The following is a 24,470-nucleotide window of genomic DNA, read 5'->3' on the forward strand; positions in this document are numbered from 1 at the left end:
CCCCAAGCCAGCTAAGTTTCTAACAACACTCATTTATATTTGCATCCTTATCCTCTCAGGGAAGAGGCCTCATTTTGTTGCAGGTGTCCCAACACTTTGCCTTCATTAGGGCTGCTGGTGTACACCTGTAACCATTAGCACCCACACCCTAAATCCCAGAGGTTCAGATATGAGGCAATCCTGCGGTAAAGGCAATGTGGAGGAATAGAAAGAGCAGCGACATCAAGATGATCCAAGTTCAAACTCTAATGGGACCACTAAACAGTTAAATGACCATGACCAGGTCACTTCACTTCTTCAAGTCTCATTTTCCTACATTGGAATTTTGATAATGTGAGGAATTTAACTGTCCCAGATCTTAGTGCCAGAATTTTTAACTACACAGAAAAAGCTTTGACTAGATTCCTAAAGTAACTCTAGATGCTCTAATGACCAGAGAGGAATGGTTCACTATAGAGGTGTACAAAATTGGGGCTAGAGGAAAGGAAGCTTCTAAAGTGAGATTCAATTGTTCTTGTGTGGTTTGGTCAGGAGTATCTCTTTAAATGCCCATGATTTGTGCTTTTAATAGGTAGTTATAAAAGTTGCATTTGCATGCAGTTGTTTTATCTAATCAAAAAGAAGTCATCAATCTAGAATAAAAAATTCAAAACAATACCTGTTTTTTCTGTTTAGAAAATTTTACACATATTCTATGTATTTCCTAAATTAAGATAAATAAATGCTCAGTGTTTCTCCTAGCAACATGTATCCTTATTTACCCATTCATTTAATGGTTGTTTAATCCATGCCTACCAAAATGAATAATATTAACCAGTTGCTGAGAAGCCATAGTGTGGGCGCTCATTTAGCACCACATACCTATAGCTGCAAGGAAAATGACCTTATCTATGAAAGGGCCTCAGAAATTCCTTGCAGAAAAAAACAACTGGTTAGAGGGAACACCTGGAGGAAGGGGCGAGCAAGAGAAAGGCTTTAAAAGAAGGTGAATTGTGTATGATTCTGGGCATCATCTCTAGTGCTGAGTAGAGAGAGGTACAGTATCCAGAAAAATAAACATCAGACACCTGATTAATCTGGGACCCTCTTAACTTTTGTTCTACCACATTGGAATGATTTCTAACTCATTTTAAGTCCTTCCAAAGACTTAAAGACATAAAAAATGTAATGACCCTCACTAGGTTACTAAGATTATCAAAAGAAGTAATAGATGGCAAAGTGCTTTATGAACTCTTAATTTCTATACACATTTATTGGATCAAGAAAAATTTCCTGTGGACATTCAAGATCTCACAATTAGGCTTATCAAGTCAGAAATTCCTAGGGAAGGACCCAGGTATAAGTAAATTGAACAGAAAATTCCAATGTATTTGATGAGTCAAGATGCCCTTGGGTACAAAATTTCTTCATATCCCCTCTGTGTAGTCTTATGGAAATTCTTATTTTGTAATTCAGAGAAAGAAAAAAAAATTTGTTTCCCCTAAGATCTACTATCTCTTTTCTTATTATTAGATTTACACGACTTGGTCCATTTCTTTTCCATCTCCAATCTGTCCAGAAACACACTGAAACTCATGGGTCAACTTGTCCTTATGTTTCCATTCTCTCTTCACCCTTGTTCCTGGCTCTTTCCTTACAAAGCCTGAATTGTTTTGTTGTTGTTGTTGTTGTTGTTGCCTGTTTTTTTTTCTTATATACATATTCTATTTTATTTCATTTTAAATCCTCTCATGTTTTAAACTGCAGATGCAAAAATAATTAATGAAGTTCTTTGTTATTTTTAAGTCTTCAATCCTCTCTCGGTGGTAATTGTTTTCCTCTCTCTCTGGTTTGTGTTTCTAAGGCTCCTGGACAATCTAAGGGCAGCCAAATCCTGCTTTTCCAGTTCTGCTTCATAAGTCCTCCAGGACAGAGACTTCAAGGCAGCTTCCAGCAAGTTCCCAGGATTCAGGCCCCAGTTTCAACCAAACATAACACTCTGAACACTTTGATTTCACATTTTCGCTTCTAGAAAAATCAGAATAAATGTGTCCCCTTTGGAGTCACATACCTTAGCTCACAGGGAAGAATTTTATTTATTGAAGTAATATTTCCTGGACATGTTTAAAGTTTTTAATGATGCAAAAAATATGGAATATATGTATACATAATATGGGAAATATATATTTATATTCCATACTTCATTAGCCAGTATAATCAAAGAATGGGTTACAGTGAGAAAACTAAAACCCAAATAAATTAGCAAGTTCAAGGTCATAGAAGCAGGAAGTGACAGAAAGAGGAGTTGAAACTCACTTCAAATAATAAGCTCTTAAAGCCTGAAAATATATGAAGTTTTTAAAGTTTTACACTTCTAATTTGGAAAGTCTTCCAAAAATATTTGAGCCCACTTTCCTGTGCCAGTAAACAAAAAACTGACCTGTTTGTCATTTAATTCTGAAAGCAACTCAATTGTATTTTCAATAAATCTTCAGTTTGCCTTTCTGTTTTCACGTGGCCACAGTAGGTTTGCATGTAGCACAATGAACCTTTAATAACAATGATGGGTAAAACAAGAATAATTGCCTACTAAATATTGAAAAATGTTTGTTATATTTAACAATAAATTCAAATAACCCACACATTGCATTTTTTAGGAATTTCGCCAATTTCAAATGTCATAACAATCAAATTACCTCAGATATCTATTATATTCAGCATCTGACATATGGGCTGCTATTCCCCAACAAATGTGGTTCCAAAATCTGTTTTAAGATCTTGATTTACAAATGTGTACCTGGATAATAAATTGGACATGCTACAACTACATTCATCAATGTACAGCTTTGTGTGAGAAATGCACTCTACAAGAAAGTCTCTGCCTTTATTTCCTGCCAGTTTTGCCTTTTGATGTCACTCTTTCAGGTTGGTGAGGGAAGCACCAGGTTACAAATCAGTAACTGGATTTGGTGTTCGACTAAGAAATAGCTCTCTGATACCCAGTGACCTCAGAGATTTCGAAGGCTTCCCAATTGCTTTAACATGTATGTTTCCTCTTCCTATCCTCCATTGCCTTCTTTTCCACCCTCCAATAAAATCCATGTCTGCAGCCAGCAGGTACACCACCTGTTTTATACATCAAGAACCTTCCATCTGCATAGTTGTTTTTTTATGAAATACCAATCCCATCAAAATCTCATAATTGCAATGTGACTGAATGAGCTACTAGGCATGGTTTTCCTCATACGACAAGTGAAGAGGCTGATGCTCAGCGAGGCTAATTGGTACCATACCTAAGACAACCAGAGCTCAGAGAGGCTGAGTGAGAACTCCAACCAGGTTTATCCAACTCCCAACACAGCAATTTCCTGTGATGCTCAGAAGACACAATTCACATCATTCCTATCTGTCCTCACTTCCAAAGTCCCCACCATGGCCACTATGTACGTGGGGGAATTTTCACTGTGCTTTCTATGAAAATACTAAGCCGAAAGAGTAATTCTATTTAAATAAAACTCAAATTGTATCAACTCCTTCTTTTGTTTTCCATCTCATTCTTAGCAAGAGTTGTTATTTTTTTTAAATTACCTTACAGTGCTGACAAGATCCTACTTGACTGCCCATTTTCCATCCCTTCTCCTACTACCAATTCCTTTATTCCCTCCACACCAGACACATTGGGATCCTGATCATTAAAAGCCCAAAGCATGTTTTTTTTTTTTCCCATAGGGATTTGAATTAACTCTTCCCTGTACCTAAAATATTCCTCTCCAGAGAGCTGTTTATAGCTTTCTGCCTCACTTCTGTAAGTCTTTTCTCAAATATTACCTTCTTGGTGAAGGCTTTATCTTTCAACACAGTGTTAAAATTTGATTTATTTTGTTCCTTTTTCTGTCTACATTGCTTGAATATGAGGCACAGAAAACAAGAATTTTAACTCTTTTACTTGGCATTCTTGGCACAATAATGAATAATGAGAAAAGTGCCTACCCGGGAGTAGCTTTCCAATAAATATTTTTTAATATTCTGCATTAAGTGAAGTAATGAAAATTATAGAATGCCTACATAATATTGTAGCACAGAACATGGGGTTGGGTTCTTTGTCTTATTAATTTGAAAAATAAATTAATGGACACAAGGGTAAGCACAAAGTAACAGGATTTATTAGAGTAATAGAAACAAAACAGAGCTCCCAAAGAGAAAGGTTTATGCAAGAGCAGCTATTGCTGAGAGGTTTATATAGATAAATAAGTTTAAGGAAGTCAGCCCCCTGCCCAACCCTGGCTAAGGCATTCAGTGCCCACAAACTCTTCATGCAGCCTTTAGTCCAATCAAAATATCCATCAGGGGCTGGGGATGTGGCTCAAGTGGTAGCGGCTCGCCTGGCATGCGTGCGGCCTGGGTTCGATCCTCAGCACCACATACCAACAAAGATGTTGTGTCCGCTGAGAACTAAAAAATAAATAAATATTAAAAAATTCTCTCTCACTCTCTCTCTCTCACTCTCCTCTCTCACTCTCTCTTTAAAAAAAAAAATATCCATCAAGCATTTTTCCTTCCTTGGAGAGGCATGGACCCCAGTTACATAGGTCCTCATTTAAAAGTAGCCCCTTTGTAAGTTTTTCAGCAAATATCTACGGGTGCTATTTGTGGTGTACTGCCCAGGAAGATACCCAGTGTCCTGTTACCCTATCCCCCCAGCCTTGTCTATTCCTCCTGACATCAATGTCAGGGTTGCAGAGGTGCAAAATTGAATATCCCATGGTTTTGAATTCAAGCAGCTCAGAATTTTCATGCAGACAATGTGAGACACTAGGCATGATATGGTACCTCAGAGGAACAGACATGGTATGATGAGAACCAGGTCAAAAAGCCACTCACGCTAGCTTGGCAGATCTGGGAAGACTTTTTAGAGATAATATTAGAGCCATGACGTGATAGATAACAAAGGATTTGGAGACAGGGAGAAGGATGAAGAAGGGCAATTCATGTAAAAGCTCAGACTATGGCAATGCTGGGCATTCAACAATGTCCCCACAATCCTGAAAACCTACCTACCATGTGGAAGAGTGGATATCATTGGAACACTTCTTGCACTTCTTCCTTCATAAAGGTTATCTCATTTAATCCAACACCAAGGGAGAGGGTTATATATTGTAATTCACTTTTGAAACAAGAGTTAAGAACATGGAAGTTTAAGGAATCTGCCTGAAGTCGCCCAGCTTCACTAATGGTGGAGACTGAACTTGAACACAAGGTTGTGTGACTCTAAAGCACTTGGTTTTAAGTTCACTACTTTTCAATCCTGGAGCATAATTTCCTTTTTGACATTTTTGGATTTGTTTTACAGAGGAGAGGAACTGCTTTCTAACATGTGCTAATAATGCTTTCAAAATTTCTCTTCAAAAATTATTAAAGTCTTATATGCTTATCGAATGGGAGGGAAAATGAAGATCATGGACAATACACGGATAGATTTTAAAGTTAGCATTCTCCCAGTCTAACACACTACCTTCAAACCTCCTCACTATTTTTTCAAACATACACCCACATGTACAGAGGAATTGAGTGTGTAATTTACTCTGCAGCTTGCCTTTCATATTTAATAATATCTCCTGGCGTTCAGTTTAGGTAAAAAGCTACCTCATAGTCTATAATCTAAGATCTCATCATTTCCCTATTAATGAAAATTCATAATTATTTTTATTTTTTCGGCTCTTCAAAGGATACTGCAACAAACATCCTTACCACATGTAAACTCACACACTGACACTCTTATTACTTTATAAAAGTTTCAAAATTTAATTGCTAGATTAAAGGGCCTATTTTAAAATGTTCATAAATATTGTGAAAAAATTCTTGGAAATGTGGATTAGAGCTATATGTCATAGTATATTAGCAATATTATAACTTTATTAAAAACAAAATTTAGGTATAATAAACTGAATATATTTAAAGTATACATTTTAAGAATTTTGACATGTGTATATACTCACAAAACCATTCACAATCAAGGTAATGGACATATTAATTCCCTCAAAAGTTCTCTTGCTGCCGGGAGTGGTAGCACATGCTGTAATCCGCACAGCTCAGGATGCTGAGACAGGAGGATCAGGAGTTCAAAACCAGCCTTAGCAACACTGAGCACTAAGCAACTTAGTGAGATCCTTTCTCTAAATAAAATAAAAGGAAGGGCTGGGGATGTGGCTCAGTGTTTGAGCCACATAAATTCAACCCCCACAAAAAATAATTTCTCTTGCCACTTGAGGTCCATCCCTACCTCTCACCAATCCCTGCTCTATCCACAGTTAACAACTAACTGATTTGCTTTCTGACATCATAGCCTGCATTTTATAGAATTATAAGACTGATTTTAAAGTACTTACTGGGTTGTCTCTTACCCCGAATTCAACTCTGTCTCACACTTGACAATATCACATGTCTCCTTGGTTTATGGGGGTCCCGAGGACCTTAAGAAAGCCAAATATATCACAGATCCACCCCAAGCTCTAGGCAAAGTGGGAGAGAGGTCAAGGATACCTCTGGCTTTTCATAATGTCCATGCAATCTGCTTATCAATATGGGTTAGGAATGTAGTGCTAGAAATCTAAATTAAGGATAATGCAGTCTTCTATCCTTTCCTTAAATAAAGGAAGCTCCCAAAGTATCTAGTGTATGTTAGGCTATATTAGTCATTAATCTGCAAAATACTTAATATTAACATATCCCTTATATTTTGCTAGGTACTGGATTCTGCCTTTTTGGAGTTCACAAACAAGTTTGTTTAAGTGTGAGCTAAAGGCCCACAAACATTATCACTTTAAGGTGAATAATGATGAAAACGAGCATCAGCTATCACTAAGAGCAGTCAGTTTAGGGGTTGGTGCAAAGAACAATTTATATACCATTAAGCAGAGGTAATGAATTATGAAGGCAGTCCAATTAAAGAAACAATGGCAATTTTGAAACTGTCTGCACAGACAATAGTTTCCTTTGGAGGCTTTGAAATGTCACCATCTGTGATCTCAAGGTTGAAGTGTAGTTCAGGCCTGTGCATATTAATGGATAGCAATTAGTAGCTATGGAGGAGATGCAGATCAGAAGATGAAGAGGAGGTGGATGTAAAACCCTTAAGTGTATCTGGAAAGTCATCTTCCTCTGGAAGTGGTAGCAGGATTCCCCAGAAAAAAAGGAAAACTTGCTGCTGATAAAGATGGTGACGAGGGGCTGGGGCTGGGTCTCAGTGGTAAAGCAATTGCCTTTCATGTGTGAGGCACTGGGTTTGATCCTCAGCACCACATAAAAATAAGTGAATAAAGATATTGTGTGTTCAAAAGTAAAAAAAAAATGGTATTGAGGAAGATGATGATTTTGATAATAAGGAACCTGAGAACATGCTCCAGTGAAGAATTCTATACAAGATACTCCAGCCAAAACTGCATAAAAATCAAAACAGAATGGAAAAGACTCAAAACCACCAACACCAAGGTTCTTCCCAAAGTGGAAGCCAAGTTCATCAATTATGAGAAGAATTGCTTTCAGATAACTGACCAGGAACTCTGATTCCAAATGACTAATTCAAGATCTGTGACAGTGGAGAAAATCTCTTTAAGAAAATAGTTTAAATGCTTTGTTAAAAATTTCAGTCTTATCTAGAGTTCATCCAATCCTCCCATTTCCCCCTCATCCATCCCCCATTATGATTCAGCATCCTTAAATTAGAGAAAATATTTGGCATTTGGTCAAATGGAATGGCCATCAAGACCCTAAGTACATGTATGAAGATATGAATGGTGTGATTCTACTTTGTGTACAGAGATATGAAAAAATGTGCTCTGTATGTGTAATATGAATTATAATGATTTCTTCTGTCATACATAACAAATTAAAATTAAAAAAAGTTGCACTCTTTTTTTGCAATTGATATCTGGCCATCCTTTTTATAATGCAAAGTGAGAACTTTCCCTACCATGTTTAATAGATGTTGTCCAAGTTCCATTGCCAAGAATGTGTTGTCCAAAATGCCTGTGTAGTTTTTAAAGTTAAAACTCCACCCTTTGCTTGGTTTTAAGTAGGTATGGAATGTTATGATCAGACATAGTGGTGGTCAGACATGGAAAAAGTAGGGAGACAAAAATATACATGGGAACTAAACTTATTGTTCTAGTAAAGTGAAAAAGTGGGAGACAAAAATAATAATCAAATAATTATACATAAACATGTAATTATGTTTTGAGAGATGTTCAGAATGAAAAAAAAAGAAGGCTCTCTTAGAACCTATTACAAATGTATCTCACTTGGATAGGAGATACTTGAGATTTGGGGGGAAAATGACAAGAAGAATAAATAGGGAAAAGTTCAGAAGAAGAAAATGAAGAAGATGAGGCATTTATAGTTGAGTGGCATTTATAAAAGTCCTATGCCAGATATCCTGTGCTCTAACAATGAAAGGGGGACAAGATAGCTGGGAGGTAAGCAAGGACAAATGAGAGTCAGGGAGGAAAATGAATCTTACAGGACATCAGAGGTCATGTTTAGGATTTTATTCTTAAACCCAGGAATAGTGGAAAGTCACCAACGTGTGCTAAGCAGTAGAATGAACATGATCATTGTTGCATTTTGATCAGAGGATTTGCCTGCTGTGCCAATCAGACTAAGGAGACCAGGGTAAAGCAGAAAGCTGGCTTGGAAGTTCCTGCAAGAGATGAGAGAGACCTGGATGAAGGGGTGTCAGGGCAATGGTGTGATGCAGGAGGAGTCAAGAGACTCAGAAGGCCAGCTTGGTGAGATATGGTGGTGAGTTAGGTATGACATGTCAGAGAGAGGGAATTATTAACAATGACTCCCAGAAGGGTGACTCATGCAAGAAGATGCCTGGTGGTTACATTCAGGGAGATGGGGATCAAAACTGCTCACAGCTTTCCTGGGCTCCTAGGATAAAATCAGGATCCATGACCGTGACATCCAGTCCATGGTTTCACCTCCCTACCTGTCCTACCTCAGCTCACAGGACTTCAGCCAACCATAAGGCTTTAATTCTTTGAAGAATCCAAGTTCTTCTCATTGTGAGTATATTCACCCATTCAGTACCTTCAATCCAGAATTTTATTTGGCTGAGATGATACATAGTAAAATCTGTGGGAATATGGACTATGTCCACCGTTTATCACTATGTGCTCAATGTTTAGCAGAAATGCTGCAATTAAAATTAAGTCTTTTACTTTTTAAATTTATTTTATACATAAATAGGCATTAAATTATATAACTGTCATCATTACTATTATCTAGTTGCGAAACAACTTCTTGATAAAAATATAAAACTAGCCACTGGTATAGCAAAAAAAATGTGAAAATAAATATGCAAGTGTGTCTAAATCTCAGTTATGACTATGTCTGTTGATTAAAGAGTTTCTGATTTTTCCTTCTCAATCAACATTGAAAAACTACTGAAGAATTTGAAGGATGATTCTTATGTCTAAGGAAAACACTTCTGGTGCTATGTAGATCCTAGTTTGGAAGGGACTCTTTAGGAACACAGAGATCATTGGAAGATTAATACAGTGGTCCAGTGAGCTGTGACAAGGGTTTAAGAGGAGCAATCATAGTAGTGATAATGAAAGATGTATAAAATAGATGTGAAAATGGTTCATAATTAGCAGTTTATTTACCAATTAGAAGGGAAGTTTCTTAGGAGAAAGTACTTAGGGTGATTCCCAGGTTTCTCAGGTAACCTTGAAAATGATTGTGCTATATAAATTGAGAAAGGAAACTAAACACTGAAGCATATTTTGAAAGAAAGACAATGAGCTTACATAAAGATATCTTGAATTAAAGATTAAAAAGGGCATCCCTTAGGGTTGTCTCATAGGTAAGTAAATCTCTCCTCCTCCAAAAGGAGATGTAGACTAGCTATAGATTCTGGAGTTTTTAACATGGAGATTATATTGGCACCCATGGAAGATCTCCCAACAAAGGTTAAATATAAAATAAAAAGAAAAAATAGTAATGTTTAGAATCTTTGGAGGCAAAGACATTCAGGGGAAGTCAGGATAAGGGACATTTAAAGAAATTGAAAAGTCATAGTAAAACAGAAGAAAAGTTGATGTGGGAGAAAGTATGACACATAATTCACCAGAACAGAAAACCCTAAGTAGAATGGAGCCATCTCAGGTGACAATTACTTTGAATGGGTCAATTAATGTGGCAAAGCACATAATGCATATTTTATATGTTGAGCTCCTTTAGGAGAATCATATATCCACTTCCTAAATCAGGCATATATGGCCATATGACTTGCTTTGATCCATGAAAGCAGCACTGGGAGTGATGTACGTCACCTCCAAGAAGACGCTCTAAGAGTTTAAGCCTCCGTTCTCTTTCCCTGTGACAAGGCTAGTCAGAAACTCTGGAGACAAAATTATTCTGAGTTTTAGTTACAGAATTCAGACACCATGGAGCAAAGCGATAGCTAACCAATGATGACCATACAGTATGAGGAAAAACTAAAGTATGAAGATATCCCACTGAGATTTGGGCTTAGGAATCATTATTTCTGGGCAACCTAATATATGATTACAGATGCAGAAAATAAAGAAAGTTTCACAAAGTACAACAGACCCTTGCTAGGTTTTGATGATTTACATCTTTGTAGTAGTATAAAAGTAATACACATTTAGAAGAAACAGCACTTTGATTTTTGATTTTTAATCATTTCCTGGGCTAGTGATAACGTGGAACAAAACTCTTTAGAAGCACGAAGCTGTGGGAGTAAACCACTGTCCCCAGTCACACAATCACAAGTTAAACAACCAACATTCAGTGTACTGGATTGCTAAGCTATGGTGTTGGGTAAGTTGTGTACATTAAGTGAATTTTTAACATAGGGCATTTTTCAACTTATGATGGGTTTATCAAAATGCAATCCCATCATAAGTTGAGGGATATCTGTTATCTTAACTTAAATAAATAGGGGTCAAGAAATGTCATGAAATCAAGATAACATTCACAGAGAAGATAGCATCTAATGTTGTATTGGTCAGGATCCAACCAGGAAACAGAATTATTGTAAGTACTTAGAGTAGAAGGAATATAATGCGAAGAGCTGATTGAATAAATGTTAGAAGATCTAAAGAATCAACTAGGTGAATGTGAAGTACCCAGAAATGGACAACTACAGGAAGCCACTACCAACCCTGTTTGGAGAACGTGAGAAAGAAAAGATGTAGTATAACCAGAGCTCAGAAGGTAGAGCTACCTGGAAAAAGTTAGACCCACTGCAGAGCTATCCAGCAGAACCTGGAGGCTTAGAAAGGGTGTGGCCACTTCTAGACACTTCCCCAGAAGAGAGGCAAAGGGAGTCACACAGTGGTATCCCCTTCCCCACTGGACTTCCCAGGGGGCAGAACCAGCCCAATCACCTGACCTGTGAGCATAAGAAACACAACTTACAATGATGGACAACATAACCTCTTACTTCCCCAACACAAGGGCATGGCATGGACCTGAGGGCAAACGGTCCCAAGATTGGCACAGACCAAGGTCTGAAGGCAGAAAGTTGCAAATGCTTTAGGTAGAAAGAAACTTTAGTTTTCATTAAGGTGGAAGATTTTTAGTAGAAAATGAACTTAGCTCTGAATTCAGGGTGGCTAGAGCTGGGAACACATATGGAGAAAGGTTTATTGATGGCACATGTGAGCAAGAACCAGATCATGGAGGGCTGCGTAAAAATAGACTGCCTAGAGTCTGTGGTATAAGGGGGAAATTACCAGCTAGTTACCCAAAATAAAAGTAGGACAAACTGAAAATCTATTCATTGCTTTATTCATTCTTTTCAATGGTCACTACATGTTAGGACATTCAGCTGTAACTGGGTAGAATGTGTTTCATCTAGGGAGGATGGGCACGCCAAACTCCATCCACTTCTATCTTCTCTTTCTTTATCCTGATGTCACACCAAGTGAGATAGGGCCTCCTGAAAGGCAGAAGAACAATAATAAAAATAAGAGCAGCTTACATGTAATTAGCCCATTTATAAAAATTGCCACATTTACTCTCCCGTTTGGCCACCATTTTTCTGATGTGGAAACAAAGGCTCAGCGTGGTTACATCCCATTCCAAATCCCAAAGGGGGTGAACGATGACTCCACAACTGGAAAACAGTTCTCTGCCACTCAAAAACCTTTTCTATACTTGTAGAAATTACACCTTTCTTGAAATTCCAGGAAATATAAATTTCACAAATATAATCAGTAAGGGAGAAGTGCACATCTACAGTTGAGAACAGGGTGGGGTGGGCATTGAGAAAGCCCAAGCCCTCCCCGTGGCAAATGCAGCTGCCCCCCTAGTTGCAGTTACCAGCAGTTTCTTCACAGCTTCAGAAGCTTCTGGTCCCAGTTCATCCACACACTTCCTCAGCCCTTCTACAAGGTGCTCCACAGAAATGCCCAGAGTTTTCAGAAGCATCTTTAATGGATCCATGAAGGAAAGAACATTGTCCAGAGGCAAAGGTAACACTTTGTCAACAGGAAGGGGCACACTGTTGATGAGAAAGGCAGCAGCTGCAGAGCAAAAGAAAGAGGTGAAGCAGGCACATCAGCCCCCAGCTATGACCTATGACCTCGCTGCTTCCATCCGCCCATCAACAGCTCCAGAGACACTCATCTTGATTTCCCAGGGAAAAGTCTCTCTGGACCTCTATGCTTGCTGTTCCATTTCCTCAGAATATTCTTTCCCCTGATAGATGCAAGTCTTTCTTCTTCATGTTATTTGGGTTCTTTTCAAATGTTACCTCCTCAGAGAAGCCTGGAATGGCCACTTTATCTAAAACAGCACCACCTACCACCCTCCATCCTTCTTTGCTTTTTCTAATTGTTACTTGAACTATTAAATCTTTATTTGTCATTTGTATAGGCTTTGTACTCTCATTAGAATGTAGGCTCCATGAGAACAAGAACTAATGTTTTGTTTTACTATATCCCAGGCCTAGACCTGACTTTGGAATGCAGCAAGCGCTCAGTAGATACTGGTCAGTAAATGGACAGCAAGGTATTTCTGTACGTGGCTGTGTCCATAATTCACAAGTTTCAGGCCAAAGAGGAGATGGCATAATGAATCTCCACTCAAGGAAAAGAGGAGCAAATCACAGCCCCAAATGTTCTTCCACCCAATTCAACTCAATGCTACAACATAACAGCTGGGGCAGACACATCGACAAATAGGACAGAGATGATCCACTCAGAAAGCTAACACAGTCTAGTGGAGCATCAGGATCTATGCATGCCACAAGGTGGCATGTGGTATGCTAACACTATGGACAACGCTCTGGAAACATAAAGCAAGGGAATAATTCTAATGTGGAAGAATGTTGCAGAAAACTTATCAGAAGAAGTGTTAGAGCCATGTCTTGAGGCAGCATTAGGACAACAAGGTGAAGAAAAGGAGAAGTATTTTAGAAACAAGGTCAACAAATGCACTGAGATGGTAAGATGAAAGTCCACACACAGAATGGTGAGCCTTCTGCCCAGAGAGGCTGGGGTGCAGAACTCCAGTGGGCTGCAGTGGAAGATAAAGGAGCGAGGCTGCAAAACTTGAGTGAAGTCAGATTTTTTAAATAACAACAAAGGACTATCAAGGCTTTCACCTGGGATGACTGCACTCTACATCTTTGACTTTAGGAAGACAACTTTTGCAAAGAAGATGAATGAGAGGAAAAGAATAGAGACCGTAAAAATAGGCACCATGTATATTTTTTACAAAAACATACACATTTATAAATGTACTCATGTGCATGAGCATACAAATAAGAATATGCATCTTCCTGCTGGCTACAGCCTGCCACACTTCATTTTGCTTTGGAAAATTTATTTCTTCATTAAAATTATAAAAAGGGAGGCTGTGCATATACTCTGCCTTCATCTTCTATCATATATTTTCCTTCCCAAATTCTCCCCAATGAGAGCTACTTATTTCCCACATTCCCCTTTCTGATGCTACACTTGCCCATAATATTTTCCCTTGGACATGAAAGAACAACAAAATATTTGAAACTGGTAAAGTAATAAATTCCTCTAAAAATTCAATAAAGTTGCCAGCATAAGTGGACACAGCCCCTGGTATCTCATGATTAATCATCATACTTCTTATTTTAGACATTTTGGTGAATTATTTCTCTGTATGTGTTTACATCTTCAAAGCTTTCTATTCTCTCAATGAAAATTGACCATCATGAATCCTTTTCTGATACACCCACATATATCTTCCTGAGAGTAAAAATGATTCCTTCCAGAATGAATGGATCAGTTCCTATTGTCCTCCAGGAAGTCAGATTTTGTACCCATACTTGGAAACTAAAATATTCACTTCTCAGTACACCTACCTCCATCCATCTCTCTCATTTAGCATTCATAGTAGTGCAGTATTTTTGTAACTTCTGTAAAAGGTCTGTATACCCTGCCAGACTATCAGAACCTTTAGAATAATCTTCATGTCTAGTTCATGCCTGAGTCTTCCAATGCTTATTCAGTGCCAAAATTGTGTAGTCCCTCAATAAATATGTATTGAATGGTTGAGCAGATAAATGAAGCTGTTCAGGAGAGCCATCCTTGCAAATGTCTAATTAAGATGACAGCAAGAATGATTTCACATAGTTTTAAAAGCAGATAGGAAAAAAAAAAAGTTGATTCAATATTAAGATATTGACTCAATATTAAGGAAAACTAATGGTGACTAATGTTCCATGGTGAAAAGTGCTATGTTGGTGCTCAGTGGGAGTTGGCTAATTTCCTATGCAGGATGCACTAGGGGTAATGCCTATATTGGGTTAGAGCTTGAATGATGGAGGAACTGTGAAATCTTCCAACATGACCATTTTCTGTGATTCTAAAAATCCTTCCACCATATTCCACTCTCAGTGATCCAGGCTTACTAGTTGTGTTCTAATTAACAGATTAGTACAGACATACCCTATGTTCCAGACTACTTACCAGGGTAACTACAAAGGCTGATGGTCACCAGCAGAAAGATGGTTACCAGCTTCATGGCAGCTATCTGTGATGATCTCCTGGAGTTCAGAATTCCACTAATCAAGAGTGATTTTCCTTTCCATACACAGTGGGACGGCTGCTTTTGCACACACATGTATTTATGCATCCACTGAAGACCTGAATTTCAGTCACTGCCATTTGACACACTCCACAAAAGAAGAGCAGGAAGGTCATGTTTCCTCACTAAAAAAAATTGCATGGTTTCCCCTCTCCCTCCTGTTCCCACGAGAAACAAAGCCCTAAATGAAAGCACTCAAGTACCTCTTTCTTTTTTTTTTCTTTCTTTTTTTTTTTTTTTTTTTTTTTTGTCTCCAGTTCCTGGCATAAATTTTTTTTTATTGGTTGTTTAAAACATTACTAAGCTCTTTACATATCATATTTCATACATAAGTTTGGGGTAAAAATGGGAGTTCAAGTACCTCTTTCGAGAGCCCTTGTGCAGAGGTCATAATGGAAAGCAAAGAACCCTGAGGCTCCTTCTACAGGAAGAACGGGAAAGAAGTGTTTTCTTCCAGATCTCTACATATTCCTCCATTTTTTCTAGGCATTTAAAGTTTAGAGAATCCCATTACCTGCTTCCTTGCTGTGGAAGCAATCAGGAGGCCACCTTGGCCCCATTACAGAGTCAGCTTAATGACATTTTTGTTGTTTCTCTGGAATTCATCAGTTCATCCACATCACACATCTACTATACCAACATCACCAGATCCCTGATCTTTCCAGTATCCTCTGATTAGCTGGGGAATCTTCAGGGTGTTTCTTCTCAATGTGCTCACACAGAACAATAGGCTCGGGATCTAAAAATCAAACTGCCTTTTTACAAACCTAGGATTCTGTTTTTGTTATTTGTATCACACTGGATTAGACATTTAAAATCTGAGATGTACGAACCTGGAAAAAAATGGGTTTGTGCTAGACCCTGCCTAAACAAATTATATGAGTCACCCAAGATATGCATTTTGGGAGCATTCAAGCAGTCTAATCCTATGCAATGATACGTATGGTGTGTGTGTGTGTGTGTGTGTGTGTGTGTACACAGACATATTTACACCAGTGGCTGTGGGAGCAGTCTGTTTCCTAATTACACACAGAGAATTGCTTCTCCCTTCTGACCTCTGGAACTAGGTACTGCATGGGATCCCAGGATGACTTCATCTGTAAGTAAGCACATGTACTTCTTTGGGAATCTGTTGAGCTTAAACACAAGGAAGAGGGGAAGACGATATGTTAAAGGAAAAAAACAGAAAACAGAGCTCATGTGGTCCCAAGTACCAGTTCAGAACCCCTTGGCTAAGTGGCCCTGTTGGCTCCAGCCATCCCCCAAAATAGAGAGGAACCCAGAAAATTTTGAGGAGGCACACTATAGTGTTAGTCTCTTAATGTATAAGCTTAGAAGTTGGAATCTAACTTACCCCCATCTGAGGGCATATATTATTATTAGGATTTAATAAAATTATACAGATGAGCATGTAGCTGCACCAAACCAAGGTTAATGTTTAATGTCACCTGTTATTAATTCCTATGAGTTATAAATTGAAACTGCCATTTATTTAACTTTATGCTGCTTTATACATTGCATGAAAGAGACCATGGATTACTGTGATGCATACTCAATCCTGAAATACCCACTGTTTTTCTCTGCCAGATACTGCTCTCTCTGGCCTATCCCAGCTATGTCAGTGATGTAGATGTGCCAGCTCTCCAAAGGCCCAGGTCATGTGGTGAAATGGTAGAAAACTTGATGCCATCCCTGACTCTGGTACACTAAACCAGCACTGCCCTTGTCAGGGCTGCCATCTGCTCATTTGCTTTTCCCCTGGACTTCCCTACCCTCCTCTGTATCACAGAAAGTGGAGTTTTCCAGCTGGGCCCATTGGTGAATGACTAATGCCAGCACCTTTAAGTCTGAGGTAGAAGGATCACTTGAGCTCACAAATTTGATACCAGCTTAGGCAAACTTAGCATGACCTTATCAAAAGAGGAAATAAATAGAACAAAGGAAGGAAGAAAGGATAGGAGGGAGGGAGGAAAGGAAAGGAAAAGAAAGCAGCATTTTCCAAATTATAATTCCCAGCTTCCTTGCTGGAATGAAGTTCAGCTGGTGGAAGGCACTGGTCGACTGGTAGAAGATTGGAGGCAAAGAGAAAGGGAAAGGCCAGGTCTCTCTCTCTCTCTCTCTCTCTCTCTCTCTCTCTCTCTCTCTCTCTCTCTCTGTCACTCAGGAAACATCCTGGGGAATTACTGCACTTTCTCCAAGCCTCCAGCACCTTCCTCTATGTTTCCTCTATGCCAGCAGACAGCAGACTACAATTATTCAGTTTCTACTGCAGAACCCCAGCTCCTGCGTGCCCTCCTCCTGGAAGAGGAGCAGGAGTAAAATGCTATACTGGTCTGGAAGCAGTAGAATCTTCCCACATTTCTTGGGGCCAACTTCTCTCCCCTTTGGTCACTTTAACTGTATTCTTAGCACCCTGTAAATTCTCTTCCATATTATCTTCTTTCTCTTTGGTTACTTGGAATGGTTTTGACTTTCTGGCTGGACTCTGAACTGATTCAGCATCACAAAATATTATACCACTTTCAATTAAAGTAGATCTTTCAGTTTTTGAATATAGATTTCTGTCTCATGAGTGATAAATTGTGAATCCATGAGGAGCAGGACCAAGAGAAATACAGCACAGAGAATTGCTTCTCCCTTCTGACCTCTGAGCAGTTTACACGGTCTCAAGTTTCTCTGTTGGTCCTGGAGGGTGAGTTCTTTCCCAGGAGGCTCCATAGACCTCTATGCAAACAGACTGCTGGTGGTTACTTCACTCAAAATGCACTCACACTCAAAACACCCACAGGTATCCACACACTTTCACATGTGTGAACAAAGGTGAGTATGGACACCCTCAGATCACACAAACATCCATCCAGCACTGTTGTTGGTACTCAGTTATTCAACAAATGTGTACTGACTGAATGTCTGTGTGTGCCAAACACTATGCCAGGAGTTAGAACTAGAGCACCATATCGGACGTGCAAATTCGCTGCCTTCTTGGAGCTGGTAATTTAATGACATAAACAGACAATAAGCAAGTAAACAAGTACACTGAATAACCCATGGTAGGTGTTACGGAGAAGCAAACAGGGTGCAGTGGTAGGACCTGTGGGTTGAGCACCTTTGGACCTGAGAAGACTTGGACTTGGCCACTTCTGTGTCTCCTGTGTTCCAGACCATTACCTGAATCATGTCTTTTTACTCCATATTTTTGATACTTAGACCTTTTGGATCCTTGCTGGCCCTGAGGAGAATGCCCCTCCCAGGGTAATTTCCAGCCAGAAAGTACCAAAGTTTTCAGAGGTTAGAAGGGAGAAGCTTTCTCTGTGTGTGATGCTGTATTTCTTTTGGATGGGTCTTGGCCTTGCTCCTCAAAGATACTTCATTTGACACTGAGAGGTCCATATTTAAAAACTGAAAGATCTACTTAATTGAAAGCTTTATAATATTTTATGGTGCCAAATCAGTTCAGAGTCCAGCCAGAAAGTCAAAATCACACCAAGTGATTAAATAAAAATTCCTAAAGGTGGCAACAACCCACCCATGAGTGTGCCTTTCATGTAAAAACCAACCAGCCCAGAGCCCAGCCGCAGAACCGTTACTCTGCTCTATAGTACTCTGGGCCTCTATTCCTCTCTGCTTTACTCACCCCAAGAAGAGGAATTAACAGAGGTGCCCCTAGATCTCAAAGCCCACTGAAATTTTTCAAAATCATCAGTCTTTAACCTCCTTACCCTATCTCCTCTGTCCCTTCTCTTGGAAACCACCATCAGGACTCCTGCCCACATCTTCTCCAATCTCTCTGCCTCCTGGCTGAACCCTCCCTGTGGTGCGGTGTGCTCACTGTGTGAGGATTGGTGCCTGTGTTGAACATCTTTACAATGGCTGCCATCTCCTGATCTGTTGGCAAGAATAATTATACAATGTATATTTTTAAAACAGCCATCTAATCTTTTGGTGTGTGTCTTGGTTGCAATATTGTTAAGCCTTTCTTTGCAGCATAATTATCCATGTCAGCATCTTCTTTCCAAGCATTGATTTGCAAACATCTTGAGGGGCTTGTCTGGATCCTAACACAGCTCCACACCATTGACCATATTGTTAGGAACCATTCCTCAGAGCCAGGTGCTACACATTGTGTATGTTATTACTTTAGTCTTACAAAACCTCTGATGATAAGAATTTTCATCCCATTTTAATAATGAGAAACCTGGGCCGGGGATCTCAATAGGCAATTGTGCGACCCCAGGGATCCGGGCTGACGGATTCCCCCGGCCTGCCCCGCGGCTACAGAAGGCGAGACGCTGCGGAGAAGCAATTAATTAGCAAGCAGGGAGGAAAGTGGCTGCCATTCGGTGGAACCCCGCCGGCCAAGCCCGCACTGACCCCCGGGCTGAGTACGGGATTTCAGACGGGGAAGGAAGCGATACAGTCCCGTCCCCCACAACGGAAACTCCTCCAAGGCAATCAGCGGCCACCATCTTGGAGAGCTGAAGTATCCACCGCCACTCTCCGACAGACTGCAACAATAAAACAGGTCTGTGTCTTCTAGGCTCTCCTAGGCTTTCCGGGGGAGGGAGTATCAGAGTGAGCCCGCATAAAGACTAGGGGAAAACTAGAGACACCTGACCTTCAACTCCCCCTCCCATCAGCAGCCAAAACGAAACCTGTCTAACCAGCGCTGGGGGAGGGGCAAGCAGAAAAAATCAAAACGATAGAGTGCCAGGGATCCCAATAGCCAATTGTGCGACCCCGGGATCCAGGTTGACTGATTCACCCGGCCACAGAGAAGTAATTAATTAGCAAGCAGGGAGAAAAGTGGCTGCAATTCTGTGGAATCCTGCTGGATGAGCCCGCACTGACCCCCGGGCTGAGTACGGGATTTCAGAGGGGGAAGGAAGCGGTACAGTTCTATCCCTTACAACAGGAACAAAACAATAGAGTGCCGGGGTTCCCAATAGACACCCTCCACACCCAACAAACGGCAGGTCCAGAGTACAGTTTGAACTGCTGAGAGCCATCACTCGGGAAATCTGGTCTAGCAGGAGAAACCAAGACTAGCAGGAGAAACTACGGGACTAGAGGCCAGGCCCTCGCGACTGGGCGGCTGGAAACCGCAGGCCCGCCAGCGACAGTTCACCCACTGCCCGCGTAACTGGGTGGTAGGAGAATGCCCGCCCGCTGGCTACCGACCGCAGGACAGGGTGCCTAGAGATTGCCCGCCCACCGGTGACAGCTGGCCCGCTGCCCGCGCGACTGGGCGGCTGAAGTCCACTCCCCCGCAGGCGACCGATCACCCGCCCGCTGCCTGAGATACTGGGCGGCTGGAGACTGCCCGCCTGCCTCGACGGGGAGCTGAAACCAAACAGAGACAGTCCAGTCACACAGCCCCATTAGGGCACCCCGGCAAGGAGCCTGGGACCCGTCATAGCAGAGTAGTGACATCACTGGAGCTCGGCCATCGGAATTCCTTCCCAGCAGAATCCACGTTAGCAGGCACAGTTTAACAACACAAACAAGAAACAACAGAGTAATACAGAACCAAAACAAATCTATAGAAGAGAGCAGAAACACGGCAATCAAATAGAGCTGGAAAGTAACGTGGACAACAAGGGAAAAAAGGAGTACAAACAATACAGGACAACTTAATTCTACAAGAGGACATAGAAACATCAGAAGCAGGGATAGGGAATGAACTCAAGGCCTTCCTAACTCGAATGGAAAGGAATATTAGGGAAGACATGAGACAGCAAGTCCAAGCAATAAAAGTATATTTTGAAAACGAATTAAACAAACAAATTCAAATGGCAAAGAACGAGCTCTACCAGGAGCTAGAGATCTTAAAAAAATAATCAAACAATAATCCTAGAATTGCAGGAAAATATAAACCAAATTAAAAACTCAAATGAGAATATTACAAACAGACTTGATCAAGTAGAAGTCAGAACATCAGATAATGAAGACAAGGTTTATCAACTTGAAAAGAATATAGTCAACACAGAAAAGATGCTTAAATCCCATGAGCAATCTATTCAAGAGAATGGGATGTCATAAAAAAACCAAATTTGAGGGTCATCGGGATAGAAGAAGGCACAGAGACTCAAACCAAAGGAATGGACAGCATATTAAATGAAATAATTCTAGAAAACTTCCCAGAGATGAAAGATGAAATGGATTGCCAAATCCTGGAAGCCTACAGGACCCCAAACATTCAAAACCATAATAGACCAACTCCAAGACATATAATTATGAAGATAGCCAACGTACAGAACAAGGAGAGAATATTAAAAGCTACGAGAGAAAAGAGGCAGATTACATTCAGGGGTAAACCAATTAGGTTAATGACTGATTCCTTATCACAGACTTTGAAAGCGAGAAGATCCTGGAACAATGTATTTCAAACGCTGAAAAATAATGGATTCCAACCAAGAATACTGTATCCAGCAAAATTAAGCTTCAGATTTGACAATGAAATTAAAATCTCTCACGATAAACAAAAGCTAAAAGAATTCGCAGCAAGAAAACCAGCACTGCAAAGCATTTTGAGCAAAATACTACAAGAAGAGGAATTGAAACATAGTGCCCAAAACTAACAGCAGGAGATGTCTCAATAAAGGGGGAGGAAAATAACCAAAAAGTAAAACCAGCCAAACTAAAATAAATAAATAAAGAAGCATGACTGGAAGTACAAATCATATCTCAATTGTAACCTTAAATGTTAATGGCCTAAACTCACCAATCAAGAGACATAGGCTAGTAACCTGGATCAAAAAAACAAATCCAACAATATGCTGCCTTCAAGAGACTCATATGATAGGAAAAGACATACACAGGCTGAAGGTAAAAGGTTGGGAAAAATCATACCACTCACATGGCCCTCGGAAGCAAGCAGGAGTGGCCATACTCATATCGAATAAAATCAACTTTAAACCTAAGTCAATCAAGAAGGATAAAGAAGGACACTATATCCTGTTAAAAGGAACCATCCACCAACAAGACATAACAATTATCAACTTGTATGCACCAAACAATGGAGCTGCAACATTCATAAAACAAACTCTCCTCAAGTTTAAGAGTCAAATAGACCACAACACAATAATTATGGGTGACTTCAACACACTGCTCTCGCCATTAGACAGATCCTCTAGACAAAAACTGAATAAAGAAACTATAGAACTCAACAGCACAATCAATAACCTAGACTTAACTGACATATATAGAATATATCAACCATCATCAAGTGGATACACGTTCTTCTCAGCAGCACATGGATCCTACTCAAAGATAGACCATATATTATGCCATAAGGCAATGCTTAGTAAGTATAAAGGCATGGAGATAATACCATGCACCATATCTGATCACAATGGAATGAAATTGGAAATCAATGATAAAAGAAGGAAGGGAAAATCCTACATCACATGGAAAATGAACAATATGTTACTGAATGATAAATGGGTTACAGAAGACATAAAGGAGGAGATGAAAAAATTCTTAGAGACAAATGATAATACAGACACAACATACCAGAATCTATGGGACATAATGAAAGCAGTTTTAAGAGGAAAATTCATTTCTTGGAGTTCTTTCCTCAAAAAAAGAAATAACCAACAAATAAATGAACTCACACTACACCTCAAAAACCTAGAAAAGGAAGAGCAAAACAACAGCAAATGTAGTAGAAGACAAGAAATAATTAAAATTAGAGCAGAAATCAACGAAATTGAAACAAAAAAATTGAAAAAATTGATAAAACTAAAAGTTGGTTCTTTGAAAAAATAAATAAGATAGACAGGCCCTTATCCATGCTAACGAAGAGAAGAAGAGAGAGAACTCAAATTACCAACATACGGGATGAAAAAGGCAATATCAAAACAGACACTACAGAAATACAGAAGATAATTAGAAAGTATTTTGAAACCCTATATTCCAATAAAATAGAAGATAGTGAAGATATCAATAAATTTCTTAAGGCATATGATCTGCCCAGATTGAGACAGGAAGACACACACAATTTAAACAGACCAATAGCAAAGGAAGAAATAGAAGAAGCCATCAAAAGACTAACAACCAAGAAAAGCCCTGGACTGGATGGGTATACAGCAGAGTTCTACAAAACCTTCAAAAAAGCATTAATACCAATACTTTTCAAGCTATTTCAAGAAATAGAAAAATAAGGAGCTCTTCCAAATTCATTCTATGAGGCCAACATCACTCTGATCCCAAAACCAGACAAAGACACTTCAAAGAAAGAAAACTACAGACCAATATCTCTAATGAACTTGGATGCAAAAATTCTCAATAAAATTCTGGCAAATCGAATACAAAAACATATCAAAAAACTTGTGCACCATGATCAAGTAGGATTCATCCCTGGGATGCAAGGCTGGTTCAATATACGGAAATCAATAAATGCTATTCACCACATCAACAGACTTAAAGACAAGAACCATATGATCATCTCGATAGATGCAGAAAAAGCATTTGACAAAGCACAGCATCCCTTTATGTTCAAAACACTAGAAAAACTAGGGATAACAGGAACTTACCTCAACATTGTAAAAGCTATATATGCTAAACCTCAGGCTAGCATCATCCTAAATGGAGAAAAACTGAAGGCATTCCCTCTAAAATCTGGAACAAGACAGGGATGCCCTCTATCACCACTTCTATTCAATTTAGTTCTCGAAGTACTAGCCAGAGCAATTAGACAGACAAAAGAAATTAAAGGCATAAAAATAGGAAAAGAAGAAATTAAATTATCGCTATTTGTGGATGACATGATAATATACCTAACAGACCCAAAAGGGTCTACAAAGAAGCTGCTAGAGTTAATAAATGAATTCAGCAAAGTAGCAGGTTATAAAATCAACACGCATAAATCAAAGGCATTTCTGTATATCATCAACAAAACCTCTGAAATGGAAATAAGGAAAACCACTCCATTCACAATATCCTCAAAGAAAATAAGATACTTAGGAATCAACCTAACAAAAGAGGTGAAAGATCTATACAATGAAAACTACAGAACCCTAAAGAGAGAGATAGAAGAAGATCTTAGAAGATGGAAAAATGTACCCTGTTCATGGATAGGCAGAACTAACATCATCAAAATGGCGATATTACCCAAAGTTCTCTACAGGTTTAATGCGATGCCAATCAAAATCCCAACGGCATTTCTTGTTGAAATAGATAAAGCAATCATGAAATTCATATGGAAAGACAAAGACCCAGAATAGCAAAAGCAATTCTAAGCAGGAAGAGTGAATCTGGAGGTATAGCGATACCAGAGTTCAAACTGTACTACAAAGCAATAGTAACAAAAACAGCATGGTACTGGTACCAAAACAGGCAGGTGGACCAATGGTACAGAATAGAGGACACAGAGACTAATCCACAAAGTTACA

General features: G+C 39.4%; 1 protein-coding gene across 1 annotated transcript; it reads right to left on the bottom strand.

Moving 5' to 3' along the window:
- Positions 1–11,926: 11,926 nt before the first annotated feature.
- Positions 11,927–15,015, bottom strand: SCGB3A2 (secretoglobin family 3A member 2; the record flags this gene model as incomplete). The annotated part of the gene is made up of 3 exons (XM_081302602.1): positions 11,927–11,950; positions 12,334–12,536; positions 14,961–15,015. 3 exons carry the CDS (start codon positions 15,013–15,015, stop codon positions 11,927–11,929), a joined length of 282 nt encoding a protein of 93 aa, XP_081158728.1.
- Positions 15,016–24,470: the final 9,455 nt, after the last annotated feature.

The sequence above is a fragment of the Spermophilus citellus genome, assembly GCF_964194105.1.
Source record: "Spermophilus citellus genome assembly, chromosome: 1".
Classification (NCBI taxonomy): domain Eukaryota; kingdom Metazoa; phylum Chordata; class Mammalia; order Rodentia; family Sciuridae; genus Spermophilus; species Spermophilus citellus.